The 25,819-nt window shown below is 32.5% G+C and overlaps 1 protein-coding gene across 17 annotated transcripts in view; it reads left to right on the top strand.

Annotated features, from left to right (window-relative positions):
- The window catches only part of PCDH15 (protocadherin related 15), a 755,972-nt gene that overhangs the window by 612,552 nt on the left and 117,601 nt on the right, over nt 1-25,819 (top strand). For all 17 annotated transcript variants that reach the window (XM_028166694.1, XM_028166693.2, XM_057531449.1 and 14 more), the window contains 2 exons: nt 655-795; nt 2,511-2,623. In XM_028166694.1, the coding sequence (XP_028022495.1) occupies nt 655-795; nt 2,511-2,623 (254 nt within the window). The remainder of the gene's footprint in view (nt 1-654; nt 796-2,510; nt 2,624-25,819) is intronic.

Genomic DNA, 25,819 nt, shown 5'->3' with positions numbered 1-25,819 from the left:
TTCATTAACTAAAAAATGTGTAGTAGACTATGTATGTATCATTTTTAGTATGGTTCTCACACATAATAAGCTTTCAACAAATGTTAACTATCATTATTTTACTGTTATTACTATCAACATTAGTAGTAATGTTATCCTAAAGGATTGTGGTGAGAATTTATTTATTTATGAAAAAACCTAGCCTGGTAAACAGCACAGAACAGATGGTAAATAATGTTTCCTTTACTTCCATACCCACTCCTCCACTTTACCTCAATCCTCCACACTTTATCTTCTCTGAGTATCACAGAGTTCAAATAAGTATAATAAAGAAAATAACTTATAATGGTCTCAGAATATAAAATATTAAACACAGTGTTCAAGGAAGAAGGTGAGATTCATATAATTAATGAAATGTGGAAGGGAAGACACCCGAGGAAAGCACTGATTTATTCTTTCACATAAATGATTTTAAATAACATGTAGTAAAGACACTTCACTGATTCAGATTGTTATTCTAAAGGAATAAAGATTCTGCTACATTTTAAACCTGAAAGTATAAAAAGTTAAAATATGATTTTTCATTTTTAAAAGACTATTTATTTTACAAATCAATTTTATATTATCATTACCCTTTGTTTTCATTTTGTGAAATAATATATAATTTTATTTTAGGGATTACCTGCAAGTCGTGTGAGATATAGAGTAGATGATGTCCAGTTTCCTTATCCGGCCAGTATTTTTGATGTAGAAGAAGATTCTGGAAGAGTAATAACTCGAGTTAATCTTAATGAAGAACCTACAACAATTTTTAAGGTCAGCGCAGTGTTTTCTCTATGGTGTCTATTTGATGTTTAACTTTTGATTGAGAGTTTGGTTTAACAAATAACCATACATCTTTCCATTTTTCTCCTTTTTGGTATTTTAAAATTACAAAACAATACATTTTTACTGCATAGACACTTAGAAAATACAGTTAAGTAAAAGGTAAAAGAAACAGTTGATATTTCACATTTTGGAGATTAAAATTTACCATTTTAATCTCTATTCTTATGATAACATTCCCTGCAAATAAAAGTATACAAGTATATATTTTAAAATAACATGATTGTATGATTGTATTATTCATACTGCTCTTTAAAATTTAGGTGTATTTAAATACTATTAATGCTATTATTTAAATGGTTGTGTGATGTTCTATTGTATAAATATACTATTGTTTGTTTTTTTTGTCCAATACCCTGTTGTTGGATAATTAGTCGTTTCCAATTTTTGTTATAACCACCTTTGCTGCCGTGAAACTCCTTGTGCAGATATTATTTGCCACTTGCTATTTTTTTTTCCTCAAGATAAGTACCTAGAGGCAATTGTTGGTTCAAGTTTATGTACTCTTGATATGTTATACTTTTAGAAAATTTGAAAGAATACTACCCTTCACTATTATCATAAGTAATCCATTTTATTAAATGTTTGACTGTTTCCATTTTCTATAATTACTTAGAAAAATTTTTGTCCCTGGGAATAAAGCCTTTGACCATACATTGGGGAAATACCATCACCAGTTAACCCTGTGAATATCAATGAACACTCTGTTAATTGTATCTCCGTTTGAAATAATTATTCTGTTTGTAAAGTATTAACCCAAAGGTAGATTGTGGCTCTCAGGATGACCCTTGGTTGTGGTTACGTGATCTAGGTTGAATTAGTTTAAATTAGTCACCTGCAGCTTCCAAAATTATATACAATCTAGAGAAACACATAGTTTTGAAACTTAACATTTCTTAAAATAAACTTTAGAATTCTTCTTGACATAATATAGGTTATCAAAGAAAATGATCAATTATAAAAGGTATTTTAGTAATAAATAATATATAGAGATTACATCTTAAGACTAAAGCTTTTCTTTAGTTTGCATCATTTGAACATTTTCTATTCTCCAGTATGAACTTGATTTTATATAATTTAATTGTTTTTAAGAGAGTGTATATCAAAGTGTGTTAATCTATAAAGATTTCCAATTTTATCCTCCAGAGTGAAGTATTTCTGCCCTATGATCTTGCAGACAGTTAATTCACTGGAAAAATTAATTTCTTTTTATTAGCAAGCTAATTAGCTTTTTGCTATCCATGAATTTAACGCTTTTGAAATAAGTGTTGGCACTTATAAAGTTTCATGTTTTTACTGTAGACACCAGTGGGATTGTGAAAGAGAAAAGAGTTTATAATTGGAGAGATGTAGTATTAGATACCTGTTTTACCGGTAGTTTTTTTTTTTTATTTTTATCATAGAGTTATTAACTGAACTTCTTTGAGTTTCCTCACCTGGCAAATGGAAATAATAATATCTACCTGGTGGGATTGTTATGAATATCCTAGCACAGTCTCTGCTACCCGGTAGGCAATGAGGAAATGATCACTACTCCCCCTTTTGGAAACAGGCAGTCCAATAATTAAAAACATTCATAGAAACATGATGCTTTTATTTTCTTCTTTTAAATCATCTTTAACTTGAATATTTTTTTACTTTTTAAGTTGGTGGTTGTTGCTTTTGACGATGGTGAGCCTGTGATGTCCAGCAGTGCCACTGTGAAAATTCTTGTCTTACATCCTGGAGAAATCCCACGCTTCACACAAGAGGAATACAGGTATTGATTCCTATCAGGTTTTGTAACATATGAAGGTTTTTATTTTGTTGTTTTTTTTTTTCTTTTGGTCTCTCAAAATTGATATGATATGAATTTTCCAGTGAAGCAGGCTTCTAATTCTAGTTTAAGCTTTTTTAAATTAACATAACATTATATTTATTTTAAAAGTTAATATGGTTAAAATGACAATTTAGTGTAAAATATCAGTTTTAGTAATGCTTTGATGAATAATGGATCCTTTAAAAATACTTTAAGCTAGGTTTGAAAAATACAACATTATGTTTGGGGGTTTAAATTGCAACTGATTAATGATCTCAGTGGTACGAAGTAGACATTTAGTTTCTTGTTACTTCCAGATACATTATGTCATTTAATTTTGAGGCGTACCTGAAATGATATTTCCTATATAATCAGTGACAGAGAGAGAAAGAGAGAGAGTTTATGTTTATGTGTATAATATATATTAGAGCTGTAAAGTTAGTCTATATACCATCTTAGGTTAGGCTGTCATAACAAAATTCAAGGACTAGGTGGCTTAAACAACTGACATTCATTTTCTCACAGCTCTGGAGGCTGGAAGTCCAAGATCAGGCTTTCAGCATGGTCAGGTTCTGGTGAGAGGTCTCTTCCTGACTTGCAGACTGCTGCCTTCTCGCTATAACCTGACACAAAGGAAAGTGAAAGAAAGCAAGCTCTCTGGTGTCTTTTCTTATAAAAGCACTAATCCCAAGATAAGGGCTCCACTTTTATGACCTCATGTAAACCTAATTACCTCCCAACGGTCCTATCTCCAAATACCATCCCAGTGAGGATGGGCCTCAAAATATGAATTTTAGGGAACACAGTTCAGTCCATAGTGTGTGTGTGTGTGTATTAGAAAGTGAAGAATTTATTGAAAAAATAATGAAACTAAAATCACTATATGTTCATGATTGTTCAGTATGCTTCATTATTGGATATAAGTGAAAGAATGTTTTATAATGCTCTTCTGCAAATATAGTAGAATTTTCTTTCATGATTTTTTAATCTCAATTAAGTTAAAACATTATGTAGTTTTATTAGTATGTTAGGACCCATTGGAGATAGTTTTCTCACAAACATTTGAAAGAGGCTCACTATATACTGTATTTTACTATTTACTTGTTCTGGACTTAGCATTAAAAGGCAGCCGGTCATTACACTCCAGAGGCTCACAGCCATGGGTTGGAAACAAAGAACTATGTGAAAAATATAATACGCTATAAAAACACAATAATAGAAGCTCAGAGTACTGAGGAAGCATGTTGGAGACACACTAAACTGTATCTGAACATGATCAGCAAAGTTCTGAGCTGTTTCTTGAAGGAAAAATAGAGTTGAGCCACTCCACAAAAATGTGGAAGAATGCTCCATGTCAAAGAATCAGAATATACAGAAGTATAAATAAGGGATATGGGAGAATGTATTGAGTAACAGAATATTTTACTTCCATCTATCTAAAGAAAATTGGAAGTTAAACAATTATATTAATTGAGGCTCAAGAAAAATGAAGATTTCATATAATAGAACATCTTATCATATTCTACAGTTTGGATTTTATTCTTCTCATAATTTCAAAGAACAACCTAAGAATTTTAAGCTGAAGCAGTGACTAAGATACTGAGGGAAGAACTAGGGAATGCATCTGGCAACATCTACCACATTAAACCAAGAAGTTTTCACCTTTCATAAAAAGCTATCTTGACAATATTCAAGGACTAAATTAAATTATGCAATATCATTATAAGAAAATGCTATACAACGCATATGTAAACCATTGAGATGTAAAATATATTTAAAACAATAAGAATTCTTGGTCAATCTGTGTTAAAGGTCATTTTCTTCCTTATGTCCATTACCTATTTTCTTTCCTTTTGTGTTGATTTGATAATCTGTGGACTCCAATTCTTTGCTATGGGACATACAGTTTTCTGTTTTTTTGATAACTTCCCTGAACGTGTTTATTTCGATCTTCTCAAGAACCAAGATGGATGTAAACTCACTTGTGTTTCTCACCAACTTGTCTAGATCAAATTCTTACAAAAATTGTACCCATTATTTGAGGTGGATTCAAAAATCCCTCAGCTTCAACCCAACAAAATTCCCACCTTTGTTCCCTTAAACTTCTCACCCCAAGTCTCGTCATTCCTTGGAAGTCCCAAAAGAAGAAAAAAGTGGTGTCCTGCATAACACTTTCCATTTAAATAAACTCAAGAAATGATGTCCCTTTTTTCTGTGCTTTCATTTGAAGCCCTTTCCTTAGCAATAGACATTTGCCTCCAGACCTCTCTATCACGGTGCTTGTTAACTCTTTTAGCTAAAATATTGTGGCGTTAAGGCCAAAGTCATGGATCTCATTGGGGCATTGCTCATTTAGATTTCTTTTTTTAAGTGTCTTTATTTAATGTAACTTTTTAAAAATAAAGATGTTTTGTTCAATGAATAATTTACCATTTCTTATATTCTCTGCATAGAACTACTAACTGCAGATAGATTCTATTAATAAAGTTGTTAACTTAGAGAAGAAAAAAGCTAGCCAATTATTTGGTGCTAAAATTAAAAGCAGTCACATGAGCACAGGTGGAAGAATTTTTTGACCTTGTGGAAGCACATTTCTAACAATTGCAAACAGCACCCTTGACTATCCAAGTTCATTTGTTATTCTGGCACATAAAGGCATTTGGGTAATCTTGTTGCATCCTACAGTTTATGAAGAAAATCCTACGTAAGAATCAGTATAACTGCCATAATGGATTTAGTAGTACTTAGATACTGACCAGCATTTTTCTGTTTTCTATCAGACAACCAGAAAACTTAGATAATACAAAAGTCACGTAAAATATTGATAGAAGACACTGCTTTATGAATAAATGTAAATTATTGAACTTAAATAAATTTGATGTAAAACATGGAAAGAACTATTACAAAAAAAAAAAGAAACCTAAGACTGATGATTATCTTCTTCATCAATCATCTCTCCATTCTTTTGAAGACTTTTGGAAAAGTGCAGAGCAGAGAGTGCCTGGATGCCTCCTAAATCCTTTCCTCTTCCTCCTGGGCATACAGCTAGAGTACTTTTCCTAGCCTCACTTGCTCAGGGGAACCCTGTGACTGAGTTCTGGCCAATAAAATGTGGAACAGTATGGTCTGCACCATTTCTCGGCCTGACTTAACCTTTTCCCCTTGAATGGGTGAAATGGAAAAAATACCCAGGGAACCTTGGAACCTGTATGTTGACAATTGTGGAAATAAAAGATAAAAAGGGGCCTAGGCCTCTGAATCACATCTTGGAGGAGAGCTACCTACCTAGGAAGGCCCTCAATGAACTGTCACGTGAGCAAGAAATTTAGGGGCTTGTCTATCATATTAGCTAGTAGTTACAACTAATAAAGTTGGTCAACATTTTGTTAGTATAAAACAACTAATCCCCTACTTTACCCTAAAAAAAACACAACTAATCTCATAATATATTAATCATGTTAGAAACTTTTTTCATTATATATTGCAATATTTTCCAGTTTGTCATTTTAAAAACAGTATTTGTGAAGAATTTTTTTTTTAATTATTTATTTATTTATTTGTTTTTAGCTGTGTTGGGTCTTCGTTTCTGTGCAAGGGCTTTCTCTAGTTGCGGCAATCGGGGGCCACTCTTCATCGCAGTGTGCGGGCCTCTCACTATTGCGGCCTCTCTTGTTGCGGAGCACAGGGTCCAGACGTGCAGGCTCAGTAGTTGTGGCTCACGGGCCCAGTTGCTCCGCGGCATGTGGGATCTTCCCAGGCCAGGGCTCGAACCCGCGTCCCCTGCATTGGCAGGCAGACTCTCAGCCACTGCGCCACCAGGGAAGCCCTTGTGAAGAATATTTTTGTTCATGTTTGGTATTTTCTTTTTATATGTTCAACCAGTATCTTTGTCAAAATGCCTGCAGTGTTTCAAATTGCTGTGAAGGGCAACACAGTTTCCCTCCATAAAAGAAGGAAAGAAAGAGAGAGAGAGAGAAACAAGAAGTAAGAGGAGGAGGAGGAAGAGAAGGAGAAGGAAGAAAGGGAGGAAGGGAGAAAGGTTGTTGTTAACCTCATACGTCCCCTTCCCTCTTATTTTTCTTTCAAATTCATTTACTGCCTCAGCTGAATGCATAAAACTTCCAGAGACGCTAAACAATCTTATTAATCCTTGATTTTCAGGATGATGCCTTGTGTTGGAATAAAGAATGGCAGAATATGCCACCCGAAAATATGTCACTTTGGCATAGGTTTATTTTGAGCTGAGAGCACTTAAAAAAACAGTAGATGCAAGAAGGGCATTCTAATCTCACCTTTTATTCCTGAAAACAGGAGATTAAAAACCCCCAGTGTGAAAGATGCCCTCCCTGTACTAGGAAAAAAGAAACATTCTTTAATGGGGAGTGAAACTCAAGATAATTCTATACAAACAGACCTTGATAAAATAATTTATATCTTCCTTTAGCCTCATCACATAGTTTAGTTACTTTTCCACTATTGCCTCTCTTTGTTCATCCTAATATAAACGTATGTAGGTTTCACCATTTCTTTGAGTCTTCATTTCTTTATGAGGACTCCCATGCCACATGAAACTTATAGGAATGTGTATGCTTTCTCTTGTTACTCTGTTTTATGTTAGCTTAATACTTGGGCTCAGCCTGAAAAACCTAAGAAGCTAGACATAAAATTTTACCTCCACTACAGAATTGCTCCTGGTGGAAAAACTTCAACTTCACGTGATCAAATTTCAGGGAATCACAAAATGATAATGCAAGATTTCCGATCTTTGTAGGGTGTGGGGAGGAGGATGCTTATAGGTTACAAATAGAAAGCAGTAATCCAAGATAACTAGCATTGCAAGTTGAGGTATATTTGGTTTTTACATCTTAGGAATGTCTTCATTCCAATATTGACTTTTGAATTCCTTAGGAAAAAATTAGTTTTCAACAAATAACTAAGTATTAAAGAGAGGTCCTAAAGATAAAATACTCATTTGTTTTAGAATTTTGAACCTGACCTCCCTCCCCTGGCCCAGTTATTTTTAGAATGGTCAGTCATGAAATCTTTAAATCTCAGGATAATAAGATTAGTTAGGGTAGGTTGGGCTGCTGTAAAAAGAATCCCCTAAAGTTCAATGATAAAAATACATGTGTTTTTGGCTCATGTGAGAGTGTGAAGTGAGTGTTTTAGGTTGGCAGTAGCTCTTACAGTTCCTCCATGCGGTCATTCAGGCACCCAGGCCAAGTTATGGTCTTCCATCTGTAACATTCTGTTTCAAAATAATACCAACGATTGCCATCTCAGTCCATAGAAAGGGAGCAGGGGCAGAAATCCACATCTAGGGATTTCCTAAATCAAGGGAGGAAGGAGTTACAAACTCCACATCAGCTCACATCCCATCTTGAAAATCCAGGCAAATGTTTATACTTAGCCACAAAACAGTGGAGAAATACTTCTTGCTAGGCAGCTATGTCCTAGTTCCACTTCTATTATTGAGGAAAAAGGGAGAATGGTGTCTGTGGAGAACTAGCACATTTAACATGTAATTTTAGACAAATTATAGATTTTAATTGCAGTAAGTCATTTTAAAATCGCTTAGTTTCTATTAAGAATATATAATGTTGGGTACATGAACCAATGATGTAATAGTATAGAAACATTTTTATTTTTAAGTATGTATTGGTGAAATAGATTACATTCTTCTTAAAATCGTAAAAGAATACTTTTTTTAAATTCAAAGCAAATCTCATATGAACATTTTTGGGTGTTTTAAATTATTCTAAATTATTTAAGCTTATCAAGTATTAATATTATATATTCCAAACCAAACCTTACTGGACTTAAAGCTAAAGTTAAATTATAATTTACTATTGTTGCTTTACTCTTTGGTTACAATTAACTACTTTCTCCATTTTCCTAAGAAGTCTAATTGTCTTCATCACAAAAGTAAAGCAAAAAGAAAATGAAAAAGAAACCATTATGGCAGAGTGTAAATGAGAGTCATGAGCTGTAGACTAGCTTTGTGGAGATCATCAAAAAAACTTGAGAGATGGCATTTACTATTTGATGAAACTTTTTCCAATGTACTGGTTTTACCTAGACAGGGAAACAAAATTCATTATTCTTTTTACAGAATTAAAAACATTTACATGTTGAACTACTGGTAATAACTTGGTTGCTGGAGTATAACAATTATTTTTTCTAAAATTATAAAAGTAAAAATAGCAATAAGAAATTCATAAACATTATAATAAACAGTTTAATATTTACTAAAGGAAAAACCTACTAGATTGGCAGCTAAAATTTTTTGTTTGTTTTTTAAGCTATGTAATTTTTATTTTTTTAAAATATTTTATTGAAGTATAGTTGATTTTAAATGTTGTGTTTCAGGTGTACAGCAAAGTGATTCAGTTATATAATATATACGTATATATGTGTATATATGTAAATATATATGTATATATTCTTTTTCAGATTCTTTTCCTTTATGGGTTATTACAAAATATTGAGTATAGTTCCCTGTGCTATTCTGTAGATCCTTGTTGGCTATCTATTTTATATATAGTAGCGTGTATATGTTAATCCCAAACTCCTAATTTATCCCTCCCCACCCTTTTCCTCTTTGGTAACCATAAGTTTATTTTCTATGTCTGTGGGTCTATTTCTGCTCTGTATATAAGTTCATTTGTATCATTTTTTTTTAGATTTCACATATAAGTGATATCATAGGATATTTGTCTTTCCCTGTCTGGCTTACTTCACTTAATATGATAATCTCTAGGTCCCTCCATTTTGCTGCAAATGGCATTATTTCATTCTTTTTTATGGCTGAGTAATATTCCATTGTATATACGTATACCACACCTTCTTTATCCATTCATCTGTTGATGGACATTTAGGTTGCTTCCATGTCTTGGCTATTGTAAATAGCGCTGCTATGAACATTGGGGTGCCTGTATCTTTTTGAATTATGGTTTTCTCTGTATATATGCCTAGGAGTGGGATTGTAGTATCATATGGTAGCTCTGTTTTTGATGACAGATACTTAGTAGGTTAGCTGATTAATGTAAAAGTGGCAATATAACAAAAAGTCAAACCCTTCTTTTGCATACTTATGTTATGCCTCTGTTTCCTATTCATAATTTAAAAGTTCCTTACTTTCTAATGGTTCTTTGAAAAAGGAATAAGGAAAATTGTTCAAAATTATTCAAGGATTTTATAGACCACACTATATTATTGAAATAATTTAGCTTATCAAAATTAGAAGAGAAATTTCTCACATTATTTTCTTCTTTATAATTTATAACATGGAGATAATTTTTATGTGTTGGAAAAAATTTTGATTTTGTCTTTCCTCAAATCCTGTGAACTGAAGTTGTTTCCGGATGGTCTGGCTTCAAATATTTTTTAAGGATGGGAGGAATCTAAAAATAAGAATGCAATTTGCCCCATACTGATATATGTTTACTTTTATAATGGCCAGATTTACAGTTATTCTTAAGTATGCACTAGATTCTCTTTGGTCCCTCAAGCAGTTGTAATACTTAAAACAGACTCATTTTGTTAATTTCATGACCTCTTCAAACCAGTCTTTCTTTGAGTCATTGAATAAGGTTAAATTGAGGATCAAGACATCATCTACTTCATCTATTTGTCATTAGATGAACATCTACTTTTTCCAGAAAACACTGAGTTCTTCTTAAAACTTTTGAAAAGTATGTAACTCTTCAGACTGTATATTTATTTTTATAATTGTAAATAAGCAATCATGTTGTTTGGAAGCATGCATACAATCAAAATTTTCAAAAGTGTAACAAATTTCCATTTTCCTGCATCATTCTTGTTTTATTTGATTCTTTCAGTTTCTCTTTTTGACAAAGAAAGACATATCAATAATTTAAGTGTCTTAGAGTCTGCGTGCCCCAAATCATCCTTCTTTATTCTCCCTGTCCTCCCTTTCCTTGAAATAATTTCTTAAAGAATTAATGGCATTTCTTTATCTTTGGTTGTCAAAGCAACACTCCCTTCTTAAAAGTCATCTCCAGCTGGCTTCACTTCTTTTTTTTTTTTTCTTTTTTTCACGATGAATAAGTCCAAGTATTAGACCCTACCTTATACAAATAATCATAAATTTTGAGTTATTACCATTCAGGCAATTAAGAAGTTTCTCTCTATCCAAATTCAATCTTATATCTTAATTTAAACCATTTTTCACAATTTGGTTTCCATTGGAAGTAGAGAAAAATAGGTAATCATACTCATAAAAAAATCTGTTCTCAAAGTTATACCATGCAATGGATGAAATAGACCATAAAGACCATTTATTCAGCCTAATAACTTAATACTTGATTTCTCCAATGTCCTTGCCACAAAGTTGACTACACTCTTTTAAAAACCTTACAGTTGTGAGAAACTCATCCCTTCAATCTTTGGATAGCTGTGAATATTGGGAAGTCATTCCTCATGCTTAGGTTGTTATTGGTACATTTACTCTTCTAAATTATTTTTTATGCATTTTTCTCTGAGCCTTCATCAATTTTAGCATTTACTCATTTCAAGTAGTGTAAATGTAGGGGAGGAAAAATAACTTTTCTTGTACCCTTCAGATTTATTAACTGAGATCCCTGTCATAAAAGACAGATTAACAAGAGAAAAACAAACAAGTTTATTAACATGTATCTCTCATGTATACATGAGAGATACACAGGGTGATGAGTAACACAAATAGGTGGCTTCAGAATACAGGATTAAATACCATCTTAATAGGAAATGGGGAGGAAGGATGTAGGTCTCTTGGAAGAGAGTAAATAATAATTTTAAGAAAGATGAAGGTCCCTGGAATAGATGGAAAGTATGATAGTTTGGGAGAAAGTTTGCCTGGCTGTGCTATCCACTTCTAGTCTCCTCTCCTGTGAAAAGAGTCAATCTTTCCTGATCGATGAAACTCCTGGAAGGAGAATCCATGATGACTGAGTTCCTTTTGGAGGATTTGTCTTTAGGTAGATAAGGGAACTCGGAGAAAGCCTTTCCCTGCATTTGCTGTTTTCTAAGTACCTACTGCTCAAAATAATCAATATACCAAAGCAGCTTATTTTGGGGTGACATATTTTGCTACCCTTTAATTGAAACTGAGCTAAACTTCTTACTTAAGACAGGTGTGACAAATAATACTCTCCTATTAATAGTGAGCAGGTATTTTGATAAGGGTTGTGCTTATTGGGAAAGAGAAATCTGCATACCTGGTAATATCTGCCATTAATATGGAACAGATAAAGTGATAGTAGCCATGAAGTTGCCAAATTGAAAGAATATTAATTCCAGTTTCTCGTACTGGTTTAATACATCCATATGGCAAACTCTTCTACATTGTTATTTAATAATGGTTAACTATCACAATCAAGGCTTTCTTTTTTGTCTCCACATAAATTAATATATATTAAGTCTATTCAGTTTATTCATCTTCATTTTAATATATCAATATATATTAATACTTATTTTAATATATATTAAAGTTCTATATTAATATCTTTTAAAGTTTTTCATCTTTATTTTCCTAGAAATATTTTTCTAAATGTTCATGAATATTTTGTATTTAATTTATATCTTTCAAAATACTAATACTCCTTTTGAATTTAATCCCCTAAGGTACTGTATTAGTTCATGTTCATCCTCTGATAATTAGACATCAAGATGAGATTTAACAAGCAAGTATTTTATTAGGGGAAATACCTATGGGAGAGAAATGAGGAGAAAGCAGGGTAAGGCTAGGAGAACTTTAAAGCACATGCATTCTGACCCCAAGTGAAGAACAGGGAGAAAAGCTCATATATAAACATCCTAGCCTACTGTGTCATTTGAGTGACAAATGTGTCATTTCAGTAAGTTTCTGCATGATGATTGGGGAGTCAAACCATAGTCCGATGTCAGAGATATATCCTATGTTTCCCAGGAAGGGACCTACCTTAACATCTCTGCTTTTCTTAATCACTATCTGAAAGCAGTCCTTAGGAACATGACCTTCATATAAACACAGAAATATACTTCAGAGCACAGCAACTGGAACCTTGGTCAAGCATGCTTCATATAGTTGGAGATCTGAGAAGCACACTCTCATTGCTGCCTCATGTCTTCATATCCAATAAGAGGTTTTCAGTCAATTATCTACTTCGATCTTCTGGAAAATAGTTACACTCTCATAGTCAGAAAATACATTTTATGTATCTTTCATTTAATCCAGACAGAAATATCAAAATCCCAATAGTAGTTCAAACACATAATATTACTTGAGAATAGATTGACTCCTGTAGGTCAAGTGAGTTATCATTCAGAAGAATGACATTTGGCCTTCATCTCAAGATGATGGACTAATACTTAAACACACTGGGATTCACTAGTCATGAGTTTTAGAGGTAAATATCATGGAAAGGTCAACGTGTCTGGAACAGATCATAGAGTCTAAATGTGAATATTGATTCTGAGTGGGGAATGCAGTATCTTATACAATTTATCAAAAATTTTACCAAAGATAATTATTTACAAATTTTCTAAACAAATATGTTACCAATATAGACATACCTTGGTATTTATTTTAAATGGAAGTGTATCAACATTGATTATAAAACTTTGCATGATTTAATGCCACATTTATATTAATTTTTAAAGATTCATGTACTTTAAAATGTAATTTTCATAAACATAGAAACTCAAAATTTATATTTGTATATATAGAAAAGAGAAGGGGCAAATATTCATAAGGTATTTTTATTAACCTCTGGAACAAGTTGTTATTTTGCTAACTCTTAGAAAAATATCGTAAGTCATTTTCAATTTCTAGCATTATTCAAATTTAATATATCTAATCCAAAATAAGAATAACATACATATACATATCTTGACTTTTTAAAAAATTCAAATACACTTGAATGAAGAAAATAATCTTGTCAGTTTTCCTATTAAAGTGAAAAATTGATACTTTGCTGATTAATGTGCATTAATCTTGTAGCAAAAGACAATGCAAAAATTTTGTACAATTTATATTCAAAATAAGTTTCTCAAATGGTTTTATACTGAATAATAAAAATAGAGTAGATTTTATAAAGAACTCCAAAAAATAAACAGTCTACCTCCTGATATACAAAAACAGAGAAAAAGCATAATTTAAAATCCAGAAATCCATTTTTATATACTATGAAAAATGAAAACAATGTTATCACAATGGCCAAGGAAATGATGAGTGAGCAGTTCTAGTTAACATTTCATTATTCAAGAGAATTAAAATTACCTTATATTGAGGAACATTGTCATTATTCTTATATAAACCATACAAGTTTGGATTTGTGAATTTTGAGAAAAGATTTTTAATCAATAAGTACAGCAGTTTAGGAGGAATTATTGGTCTTGATTTCGAAGAATGAAAAAGAAAAAGAAACCTATGTGAAAACTAGAGTATAAAATAAACCCACATGCAGAGAGCATCACTTGATTGCTAAAGTTGTTTTCTATTTTAATTTAGATTTATTGTTCAATGTAAGAGCTGACTTTACTTGAAGATAACCTTTCCTGTCTTTTTTTGGCACTACTAAAATATTGCCTCAAAGATAATAGATTTTGCCTCTTTCACTATTGAAAGAGTGACCCTGACAATCCTTCATTTCAGCTTTCATAGGCTTTCTCTGTATCCACATGGAATTTAATTTCTCCTTCACATGTTCAAGGTTATGTATAGTTTTTGACATTTGCTCACAGCAGAGTGAAGCAAGTCTTCCAACAACAAAGGACTCAAGTTCTAACAGTTCATTTTAAATCCACTGTTTAGAATTTAAAACAAATTTTTCCATACAAAGAGTTATTATAGATTCTGTTCTTTCATTGCATTCTCTCTATGAGAAATTTTAGTTCAAGTACAATATATAGTACATTACTTTTATTTTGTTAATAGTTAATGTTAACTTTTTTTTTGAGGCAAAATAACATAATAGTGTCCTAAGGTTTAAATCCTGGCTGCACCTTTTATCAGCTATTGGTTGAATTTGGTCAAGTTACCTAAGCTCCCTGAGGCCAACTTCCCTAGGGATCCGATACTTACTTTATATACAAGAGAAAGGACTTTGTAAAGTGCTAGGTGCAGAAAACATGCTTAAGAAAGTAGTTGTGATATTCTTATTTAATAGGCTTATGCCAGGTGTTGGCCATGCAAAGATTTTTTTTTAAATGTAGTTTTTGTTTTCAAGGAGTTTATACAGAGGAAGGAAAGAAGCAATCCTAAGCAATCCTAATTGCCTGACTTCTGGCTGCCCCCATGTGATGAGATGAAAAGCCTCTGTTTCTGTGTTTGGAAGAATAGCACACATTTACCATATTTTCAAAACAAGAGAAGTGGGAATAAATAATTGCCTAAAAGTAAATAAAGATATGAGGAAGAAAAAGTAGATACTAAGCAAAACAAAATGTCACAAGTTAATTTCTCTACCCTCATTGGTTAAGAGATCTTCAGCAGTTTTTGATTTTAAAAAATTCTAGGGAAATATCACTCTAGTTGCAAGGTGGGGAATGAATTTCTATGAAATTTGAATGTTAGTTTAAATAATAATGCCTTGAATATATATGTGATGGTTAAAGATATATGGTTCTCAGTACCAAATGTGGTTTGTTATTCTTGATGTCATCTTCTAATCATCTTCATAAACAAAATAGCTCCTTCAACGATTGTCATGTAGAGGGATATTCCCACACTTTAGAGTCAAGTTCCTGATGTCCAGGATGAACAGGGCCCCTTACAGAATTGTTTGTGAAGCGTATTTCTGTCTCACTGATGCTATATTTTACTTGTCTTTTTACCAAAGTTCTCAGAATGTTCTGTGAGCTGTGAATTTCAGTTCAGGGTAGGATGAAAAAGATGAAGCAGGAAAATTAAAGTTATTTTTCCTTAAATTTTGCTAATTCATCCAGCATCTTTGTCCACTAATTTATTTAACAATTTAAAAAAATATAGGCACAGGGCTTCCCTGGTGGCGCAGTGGTTAAGAATCTGCCTGCCAATGCAGGGGACACGGGTTTGAACCCTGGTCCAGGACGATCCCACATGCCGCGGAGCAACTAAGCCCGTGAGCCACAACTACTGAGCCTTCGTGTTGCAACTACTGAGCCTGCGTGCCTAGAGCCCGTGCTCTGCAACAAGAGAAGCCACTGCAAAGAGAAGCCTGCACACTGCAACGAAGAGTAGCCCCCGCTCGCCTCAACGAAGACCCAACACAAACAAAAATAAATAAATTAAATAAATAAATTTTAAAATATATATATAGGCACAATGCTATGTACAGAGTATAAAATAGAACAGTTAATAGGGAACACATGGTCTCTCTAAAGTGTATAATTCATAAGAGAAGACAAACATTGAAAATGTTTACAAATGAGGTAAAATGGCTGCTATATTCAGGTGGCATTAGTTCCTTTCCTCATCCTGTCAATGAATATTTATTGAACACATAACTGCACTAGAAATAATAACACTGAACAAAATATACATGGTTCCTACCCTCAGAGATCTTATAATATATGTAGTAGACAGAAATTAATCAAATGATCATAAGAAACAAATTATAATTACAGACTTATAAGTGATATAGAAGAAAGGAAAAGAAAAGAACAGAAAAGAAAGTGCTTTATGAGCACTTATAACAAAGCACACAACAGCAGCAGTGGGGGATATTAAAGCAAATTTCTTTGGAAAAAAACAGGAGTTGAGATGTCAATAAGTAGTAATTAGACTTGTAGGTGAAGGAATATAGTGGACTCAGGAATTGGAAGGAAATTGATTGCATAAAAATCCTAAATTGGAAAGGAGAAGACACATTCCAAGATGTAAAGAAGGTCAGTATGGTTGTGGAAGAGAGAATGAACGTAAACTACTGTAAGATGAGGCAGAAATTTGGGGCATATTAGAGATTTGAGTTTTATTCTTTGAGCACTGGGAAGCCACTGAAATATGGTAAGCATGTAGTGGGCTAAGAAAGCTCAGATCGATAGTGATGTAAATACATGTGAACTTTAAAAAGATGACTGACCACTCTGTGGAAGTCAGACAGAAAAGGAGTCAAAATGGATAAATATGGACTGGTCAAAAAAAACTATAGTATTTTAAGCAAAGAACAATGACAGTTGGCCTAGAGTAGGATGGTGGCAAAGGAAAATTGATGAGACCTAAAAGAAAATCTCCTAGACAAAGCAATGTTAAAGCGGAAACCTAAAGAAGTGCCCTAAAGAACTCATCAGGGGAAGATTGTGCTAGGAAGAGAGAGCAGCATACATAACGGCCCAGAGAGAGAAGAATTGTAAAATGGTCTAAGAATTCAAAGCCTAGTATAGACCACAGAAATCTCTGGGAGAGAGTAGTTGGTGATGAGAAAGGAGACATAAGTAGAGTCAGATTTTGAGGGTATTTATGAGCCATACTAAAGGCATTGTTCATTTTCAAGGAGAAATTCGAGGACACTGAAGGAATTATCTCTAATTTTAATCCATCACACCATGCCAATATTCTCCTATCTTCCTCAGCAAAAAGTGGAAGAACAGTTAGAAGAGTAAAATATCTTATGCAAATATTTAATGAGGTAAATGCCACATTTTGAATGATATAAAAACAGTAGCATTTTTAAAAATGTATTCAAAATGTCACACATTATTTCTAATTTTATAACATTTACATCTCAAACTAAAAAATTATTCCAGGATTAAGGAGTTTTACATGATTATTTTATTTCTTTATTTTCATTTCTCAGTGTATCAAGTAGGTATTATAGAAAAAAAGAGGGAAAAATCAAATTGCCAATCAGACATAGTAAGCATAATGAATCTGTTTTTGGTAAATGGACATTTAAAATCTTTATCTAATGGATTCTAAATAATAAATTACCATATTTAAGGGGAAATGTTGATAAACATTTGTTTGTTAAACAACCTCTTGTTTGTTAAAACAACCTCTCAGGCTTTTCAAAGTTTAATAACTAGGGATGCCGTATGGATAAAGGAACTGGGTAGGGGATATCTAGCTATAAATTTTTTCCAGTTTTATTGACATGCAATATTGTATTCATTTAAAGTGCACAACATAATAACTTGATATATGCATGTATTACAAAATAACTACTACAATAAGTTTAGTTAACATTCATCACCTCATAGTTTTCGTTCTTATGATGAAGACTTTTAAGATCTACTCTTTTAGCAACTTTCAAACATACAATATAGTATTTTTCACTGTAGTTGCCATGCTGTACCTTCATTCCCAGAACTTACTTGTCTTATAACTGGAAGCTTGTACCTTTTGACCACCTTCACCCAGTTCCCTCACCCCCCACTTCCCACCTCCCACTTCTGGCAGCCACCAATCTGTTCCCTGTTTCTGTGAGTTTGTTTTTTTTTTTTTTAGTTTCCACATATAAGTGAGATCATACAGTATTTGTCTTTTTCTGATTTATTCCACTTAGCATAATGCTCTCAGTGTCCATCCATGTTGTCACAAATGGCAGGATCCCCTTCTTTTTTATGACTGAGTAATACTTCACATATTTACATATATATATAAAATATATATCATAATAAAAACTAAATCTAGAGTTAATGTATTAATTGCAACTTCTTTAGCAAAAACTTAAATGAAAATGAAATACCCCCACTTCCTAAAATAATGTTGAATTTATCTATCTTAAGGTATTGAATACTTAATCCATCTTAAGATATATATCCTCCTACCTAGATGGCATGATTGTAAATGTTTACTGTCTTTCTAGGGTATGAATAACACAATGAAAAATGATTTATCTCTTTCTTTCTTAGAAATTCTAGCAGAATTTGAACGTCTATTTTTATTATGCTATTTTTGAGGTAGTACATTCATTCAACTGTTAAAAGTAGAATTGAATTGAAATATTAAATGCTCTACCAGAGTATCTATTTTTCTTTTTTGATGTTATGTGTATGACTACACTAATATATTTCAAGATTCTATGGTGATTTCTCATCTTTACTTGACTATTTCTTACCTAACAGCATAGAGTCTAGTGGAATCAATAGAAAACAACGAATAAAAGCATTAGAGAGCCTGTTTCAAAAGTTTACTGTCATGCCCTTCAAAAAGTCCAAATGTACAGATTCATCTATAAAGGAGAAAAAAAAACACTTTTTTTTTTAACATCTTTATTGAGGTATAATTGCTTTACATTGTTGTGTTAGTTGCTGCTGATAACAAAGTGAATCAGTTATATGTATACATATATCCCCATATCTCCCTCCCTCTTGCGTCTCCCTCCCACCCTCCCTATCTCACCCCTCTAGGTGATCACAAAGCACTGAGCTGATAAATAAGCCAAAATACAAAACTGTTTTCTCAGAGGTCGTTACTAAGTATATAAAGACCTACATCATAGCCTATTTTGAGTAAGTAAATCAATTAGCCAGAAATGAATATGCCTGGTCCAGTCATTTCATCAAACCATGCAGCCCGCTGATTCCACTTACAGATACTTTGTTGGTATTTGGGGAATATAAAATATAAATGGTGCATGCCATGTTTACTACTGAACTTTTAACCAGATATCTGGTATTAATGTATTTACTACATTTTACTGTAACTGTTTACACAACTATCTGGTTTGCTTGTGAAGCTATGAACTCCATGACTGCACAATTCACTTCCTCTATCCTGTCTTTGTGTCTTTATTGCCTAGTGGATGTCAGGCACATGGTATATGTTCAGTAAATATTTATTGAATGAATGAGTAAACCTCTATGCATAAAATCATTACATTTTAAGTGATTTTGTTGTTGTTTTTAAGTTTCAGAGCCAGCCTATACCAATCCCACCCCATAGTAGTTGTTTTTGAATGAAACCCCAAAAAGTCTATGAATTTAAATCTGTAAAGATAGTAAAAAGAAAAATATTATCCCCATTTCAGATATAAAATTGATGTGATTGAGAACTGAAAAGGGAAAATCAGAGTGCATAAAACATAGTCTACAATATTAGCCAAGATAGATATTAATAAGTATTCCAGTTTTATTTTTATTGTGTCTACTGTCTATGAGACAAAGCTACACATCATTGTAATATTTAAGCTAAACTTCCAGAAGCGTAGCTTATAAAGTGATATACTAACAATGGCTATAATTGATGGAGTACCTACCATATGCTAGGTGTAAGGAAAACTTTTTGTATGCATTATATCCTTTAATGAACTCAACAATCTTCTGATCTAGTTAATGTCCCCATTTTACAAATAAAGAAATAAGATCAGGGAAGCTAAGAATTTTCCCCAGGTCACATAGCTAGTAAATATGAGAGCCATAATTCAAACTTAGCTATTAGAACCTGAGGAGAGTGTCCGTAGCTTAATTCTAGTCTGTGAAAGGACACTCACTGCTGTAGAAGTGAGCACTAAAGCTTGGGGAGTAGAGTGAGGGAAGCAAAAGACAGAGGAAGGCAGCAGGGAGAAAGTCCATTATTCCCCAAAGATGTGATTTCAAACCACTCCTATCTGAATCACCTGGGGACCTTTTATAAATGATATTCCTGGATCTTACTCTGTGGACCTACTAAATGGGAATCTTTAAGCATGATGCAAAAGTCTGAAACTTTAATAAGTTATTCAGCTAATTTTTAGAGCCAATGACTAAGAAAGATTAAACTCTATTAATTCAAACAATCAATCAGTCAATCAAACAAACAAACAGATTGCAGATTTAGCTTTCAAGTAGTTTTCTGAACTTGAGAAAGTGCTTACTACTCAGGACCTCAGTTTTCTTGTCTTCCAGATGGGGTCGCTTCATGGATCTGAATAGAAGCAAAACTCTTAACAATAGTAAGTTCACTTCAGAAAAGATGTAATAAACAGTGTCTAACCATTGGTCTTTCATTCATTTTCTTATCTACAATCCATCCTAAGAACTATAGGAAAGCTGGCGTCTCTCTCCTGATCTTTTTTAAACTGTTTTTCTCAGTTAAATATGTAAAATTAGATCACCCTGATGCAATTACTCCAAGGTTACAAATAACAGGAGTTCCAGTGGGTGTTTTTTTTTCCTTCCCATTTTCATTAAATTCCCTCATAGTAGATATAAAAACAGTTCCTTAATTGGCACTGATTTGCAAATATATTGAATTCAAACATGTCAATAAATTAATTTGTCTCTCAGTAGAAAGAAAGCAATAGAGCCAGATTGAATCCCAGTGAAATTTTATAGCACTGATTTACAAACACTTTTATATCCTAAACTGCACAGCATTTAAAATAATTAGGAGCTTTATGCAGCACATATAACATTTACTTTTACTGTTACTTCTTAAAACCAACGATAAAAGTAAATTTTAAATTGTAGAATAATTCTTTCATTTTATATTTATACTGTAAAACTGGGGCTAACATTTGGAAACCACACATTCCGTTATTTTAGTATTGTCATTATTCAGATGACTCAGATATATTAAAATATTTAATTGAGAGATTTATTGTAATCTATATTTTCCAAAAAATCAATTTTAAATGTTAAACAAATATCTATAAATTAGTTTATACATTCATAAGAAAATTATGGTGTATGTGTTTTGCATATAAATTCTGTAGCAGTTAACTTTTCTAGGTCACACTTACTTTATTTGCAAAAATGTATTTCTAAACAACAGATTTGGAGTTATTTTGATTAACTTTCTTCTTACTAAAGTGCACCTATTTGTAGTACATTTATGATTCAGCAATAAAACATATCAAACCACAAAAAGACATGGGGGGAAGCTTAAGTACATATTGCTAAGGAAAGAGGTCAGGCCCCAAAGACTACATACTATATGATCCCAACTATGTGACCTTCTGGAAAAGGCAAAAGTATACAGACAATAAAAAGATCAGTGGTTGCCAGGTATTTGGGTGGGGGTAGGGGGACAAATAAATGAGGAACAGGAGATTTTCCATCACTGAAACGATATTCTGTATGATACTGTAATGGTGGATATATGACATTATACCTCTGTCCAAACCCATAGAACATAAAGAATGAAACCTCATGTAAACTATGACCAAAGTGTTGCCTTTGAGGGATAAATAGGAGCCAGTGCTGCCATCTGGAATATGTCAGGACATGTAGGCATTAAACCCAATTCAGATCAAGCTTTGTCAAAGAACCTTTAGTGAAGGTCCTTCCTTAAGGCATTTTAAAAATGTAAAACCATCAGTCACTCCAGGGCTCAAAAGTCCATGTCTGTTTAAAATATACCATTTTCTTTAGCATCCTCTTAGCAACCCTTTTCTGGGGTAAGGGAATCCAGTTGGTCTTTTGACTCTTAAGCTTCATCAGTAAGGCTATATATTTTCACTATTGAGCCCTAGCTCTTTCAAGTGTCTTTTATTGTAAGAGGGCTTTTTCTCAATTATATTGGCAGTAAATCTGGCTTTAAAAAGTAGAATTCTTGAATTTCACATTCCAAACAACTATTAGTTTCGAATTAGTTGTTAAAAAGTTCAATTGGAAGGGGGTTAATGATACATTGTTTATTATAAAATGGATGAAGTGCAACTACAAGTATGTGAATTGATAGTAGCAAGAGAAAAAAATTGTTTAAAAAAAGTGGCTTATGAGGAATCATTTATTTGGCTATAAAATTTTTTGCTTCTGAAATTAATCAATAGATTTTGATTGTATTCTACAGGAAGAAGAAGGGGAATGATAAATCTCAGACTCAGAATGGTAGAACTGGAAAATACCTTACAAATAGTTTACTGTAAATATCATAAATTGTCAGCCCATAGATCAAACCAAGTCAGGTGATGCTTTAAAAAATAAATTTCGTTGCATGCCAAAATGTAAAAGTTCATAGAATTTACATAAAAATTTGAATTTCCTTTTTCCATTTTAAAATCACTCTGGACTTGCATTATTGCATGCTGATTATCCTTATTAAATAGAGTATGTAGTGTCCAACTCCTTTCCACCCCTTTCCCCATTAATTTATTCCCAACCCATTTTATTTAACTTTCTTATCTTTTTATCCTCTATAACATCTGATTTTATGGATCCTGATTTACACCAACTCCTTCATCTTATATTCAAGTTATATGTGACTCCAAAGGGAATATGTAATTTGCCCCATCATGTAACTTGTACTTTCCAGGGCATAAAACAAAAATAAAATGGGCCCTCCCTGGCAATAAAATAGAAAAGAGTTGAAATTTTGTAATCTAATGCTCATTATCATAAAGGTTCATTTAATTCTAGCCAGGAGAAAATTGCATTTTTATGGTATGTTTTGATTTTGGTAGAAAGAAGTGTGTTGGAACAATTAAGACAAAGGTTAATGAGGAGATATTTTGTCTATAAGTAAATCTGTTTTAAACATTTACTAACAAATAGAAGTTTAAATGTTTTTAGTGGTGGGCTTAGGATTTGAATTCCTTCTTAAACTAGGTCAGTTACTTTTTCCAGTATTAATCATTTTCATCCTGGTAGTACAAAAATATGCATAAAATATTTTATTTTTAAAGTTTGAAATGAAAGATGGCATTTTTATAATGTTAAAGCTGAAGGCATATTAGCTGCAGACTTTATATTTCTATACTTTATAAGGATCAAGAATTCATTATGAAATAATTATGGAAAGTATAAAATTTAGCTCTTACATAGTAACAAGATAGATGAGTAAACAATTTTAACAGCTTCTATTTCCACAAAAAGAAATTCAGTATATGAAAATCATCACAGAATATGACTAACATATGTTTTCTTATATCAAACTTAAGTTGTATGAAATTTGATCTGTCGTAAGTTAACAATTCATTGCTCTAATATCCAAGCCATGTGTATTAGTTGTCTATTGCACCATAATAATACTACTGCAAATGTAATGAGTTAAAACAACACACTTATCATCTTGAAGTTTTTGTAGGTCAGGAACTTGTTGGCTGTGTCCTCTGTTTCATAGTCTCACACAGGTTTTAGTCAAGATGTTAGCCAGGGCTAGAATCTCACTTGAGGCTTGACCAGAGAAGGGTCTACCTCCAAGCTCATGTGGTTGTTGCTAGGATTCAGTTCCATGTGGGATGTTGGACTGAGGGCCTCAGTTGCTTGCTGATTGTTGGTCAGAACTCACCATTCCACATCTCCACTCACTTCATTAAATCCAGCAAGGGAGGTAGTCAGAGTCCGCTAGCAAGAAGTTACAAGTCATAATCTAATATAACATAATCACTGAAGTGACATCCCATCTTGTTTGCTGTATTCTGTCCATTGGAAACAAGTCACAGTCTGCCCCTCTTACAAGAGGAGATACACAAGGGTAGGAATACCAAGGTGAGGATCCTACTGTGTTTCCATAACTCTTTAATTTTAACCCTTTCCAGGTATAATGATTTCACAATCACCAAGGTCAACCACTAGCCAATATTGCAAACAACAATTAGTCTTAATGTCTGTTTATAATCTAAAATATCATAGAAAAAGATATCTATTCATAATCCATCAAAACTAACCTTAGTGTCACTTTCCTAAGTGCCTTCCTTTTTGTGGTAGTCTACTGTCATTTTAGGTTCAAGATTATCAAAGGCATCCTTATTTCACTAAACTGACACTGTGACGATGCCTAGGTAAATTGCTTATAAAATATAATTGTGTTACCTCAGATATCTTTCTTTAGAAGTGGCTACTTAGGTAAATGTATCCTTTTCTTAGCTAAACATTTTTTAAATTCGTTGGGGCTCATTTGATTGCAAGTGATTGAAATACTAGATAAAGGAGAATTTGTTTTAGTAACTGAAATGAGTTTACCTAGCTTCAAGTATAACAGCATTTAGATTACTAGTCAAAGTGTACAGGATATATTTTCAACCTTTAGTTATTTCATTTGTGTTGGTATTATTATCAACAAGAACCCCCTCATAGGGAGAAACATTAATATTCTTGTCAACAACAAAAAAAAAAAACTTTTTTTTTTGGTTACAGTAACATTTTTGGACAAGACTTTCATTGGGTTTGCATGAAACATTTACCACACATGAACATAGAGCAAACCAAAATAAAGTGCCCTCATTGGCCAGAGCTGGGTAATGTGTCTATCTATATACCTGGGGGATTGGGTCAGTTCTACCCAAACCTGTTAGACTAACAATTAAGGAGGTATGGTTATCCAAAGCAATATCTGGATGCTATTAACAAAAGAAGGCAGAAAATATGCAGAGAAGTAAAATTAAACAAACAAATAGATAAATAGATAGGTAAATACTTTATAATTTTCATTAAAAAATTATACAGGTTAGGTCTTACTCTTTATCAAGAAATAGTTATTGACCATGCACGGGAGATATGGACCACCATTAGGTGCTATAGCATCTATCTGTAAGATAGATCATTTTACATTTAGGTAATTTTAGTCTATCAAGTATATGGAGTACAGTGGCAAAGAACATAGCATTTTGGACAAGATGTTTAAGAAGGATTGTCTGTAATTAATTTTTCAGACTGTATTTGTAGCTCAGAATTTGTTATAAAAGGCTTCATGTAAACACAATATAATTGTGTAATGTAATCTAGATTAGAAGAACTGAGAAGATGGAGATAAAAATGAAGGGTAATATTAAAAGAGTAAGTATTGAAAGATTAAAGGCCATGTGAAAGAGTGTCAGTAGGATTTATCAGTTTGAGGAAAGAGGTTAAAGCTTATAGAAATCAGATGGGTTAGATAGATTGGACTATAAAAATATTTGGAGATGTTAAAACTTTATATTTAAGAATTTTCTAAATCTGTTGGAGTTGGATGATGTAAGTATCTGTGAATTGTAAGAGTGAGATTGTTTGCATTAGTTTATGAAGATAAAGTTATAATAGCCTAGTCACAGTGACCAATATTGTAAAATAAAATGGAGATTTTGAGAATGAGATACTGTGTTGAAAATATATTTTTAAAATTAAACAAGTATCATGCAAACTATTATATATAAGATGGATAAACAACAAGGTCCTACTGTATAGCACAGGGAACTATATTCAATATCTGTGATAAACCATAATGGAAAAGAATATGAAAAAGACTATATATGTGTAACTGAGTTACTTTGCTGTACAGCAGAAATTAACATAACATTGTAAATCAACTATAATTTTTAATAAAAATTTTAAAATAAATCGTTAAATAAAATTAAG

This window comes from Balaenoptera acutorostrata, chromosome 16, assembly GCF_949987535.1.
Source record: "Balaenoptera acutorostrata chromosome 16, mBalAcu1.1, whole genome shotgun sequence".
Classification (NCBI taxonomy): domain Eukaryota; kingdom Metazoa; phylum Chordata; class Mammalia; order Artiodactyla; family Balaenopteridae; genus Balaenoptera; species Balaenoptera acutorostrata.
This window is presented reverse-complemented; position numbering and strand designations above follow the sequence as displayed.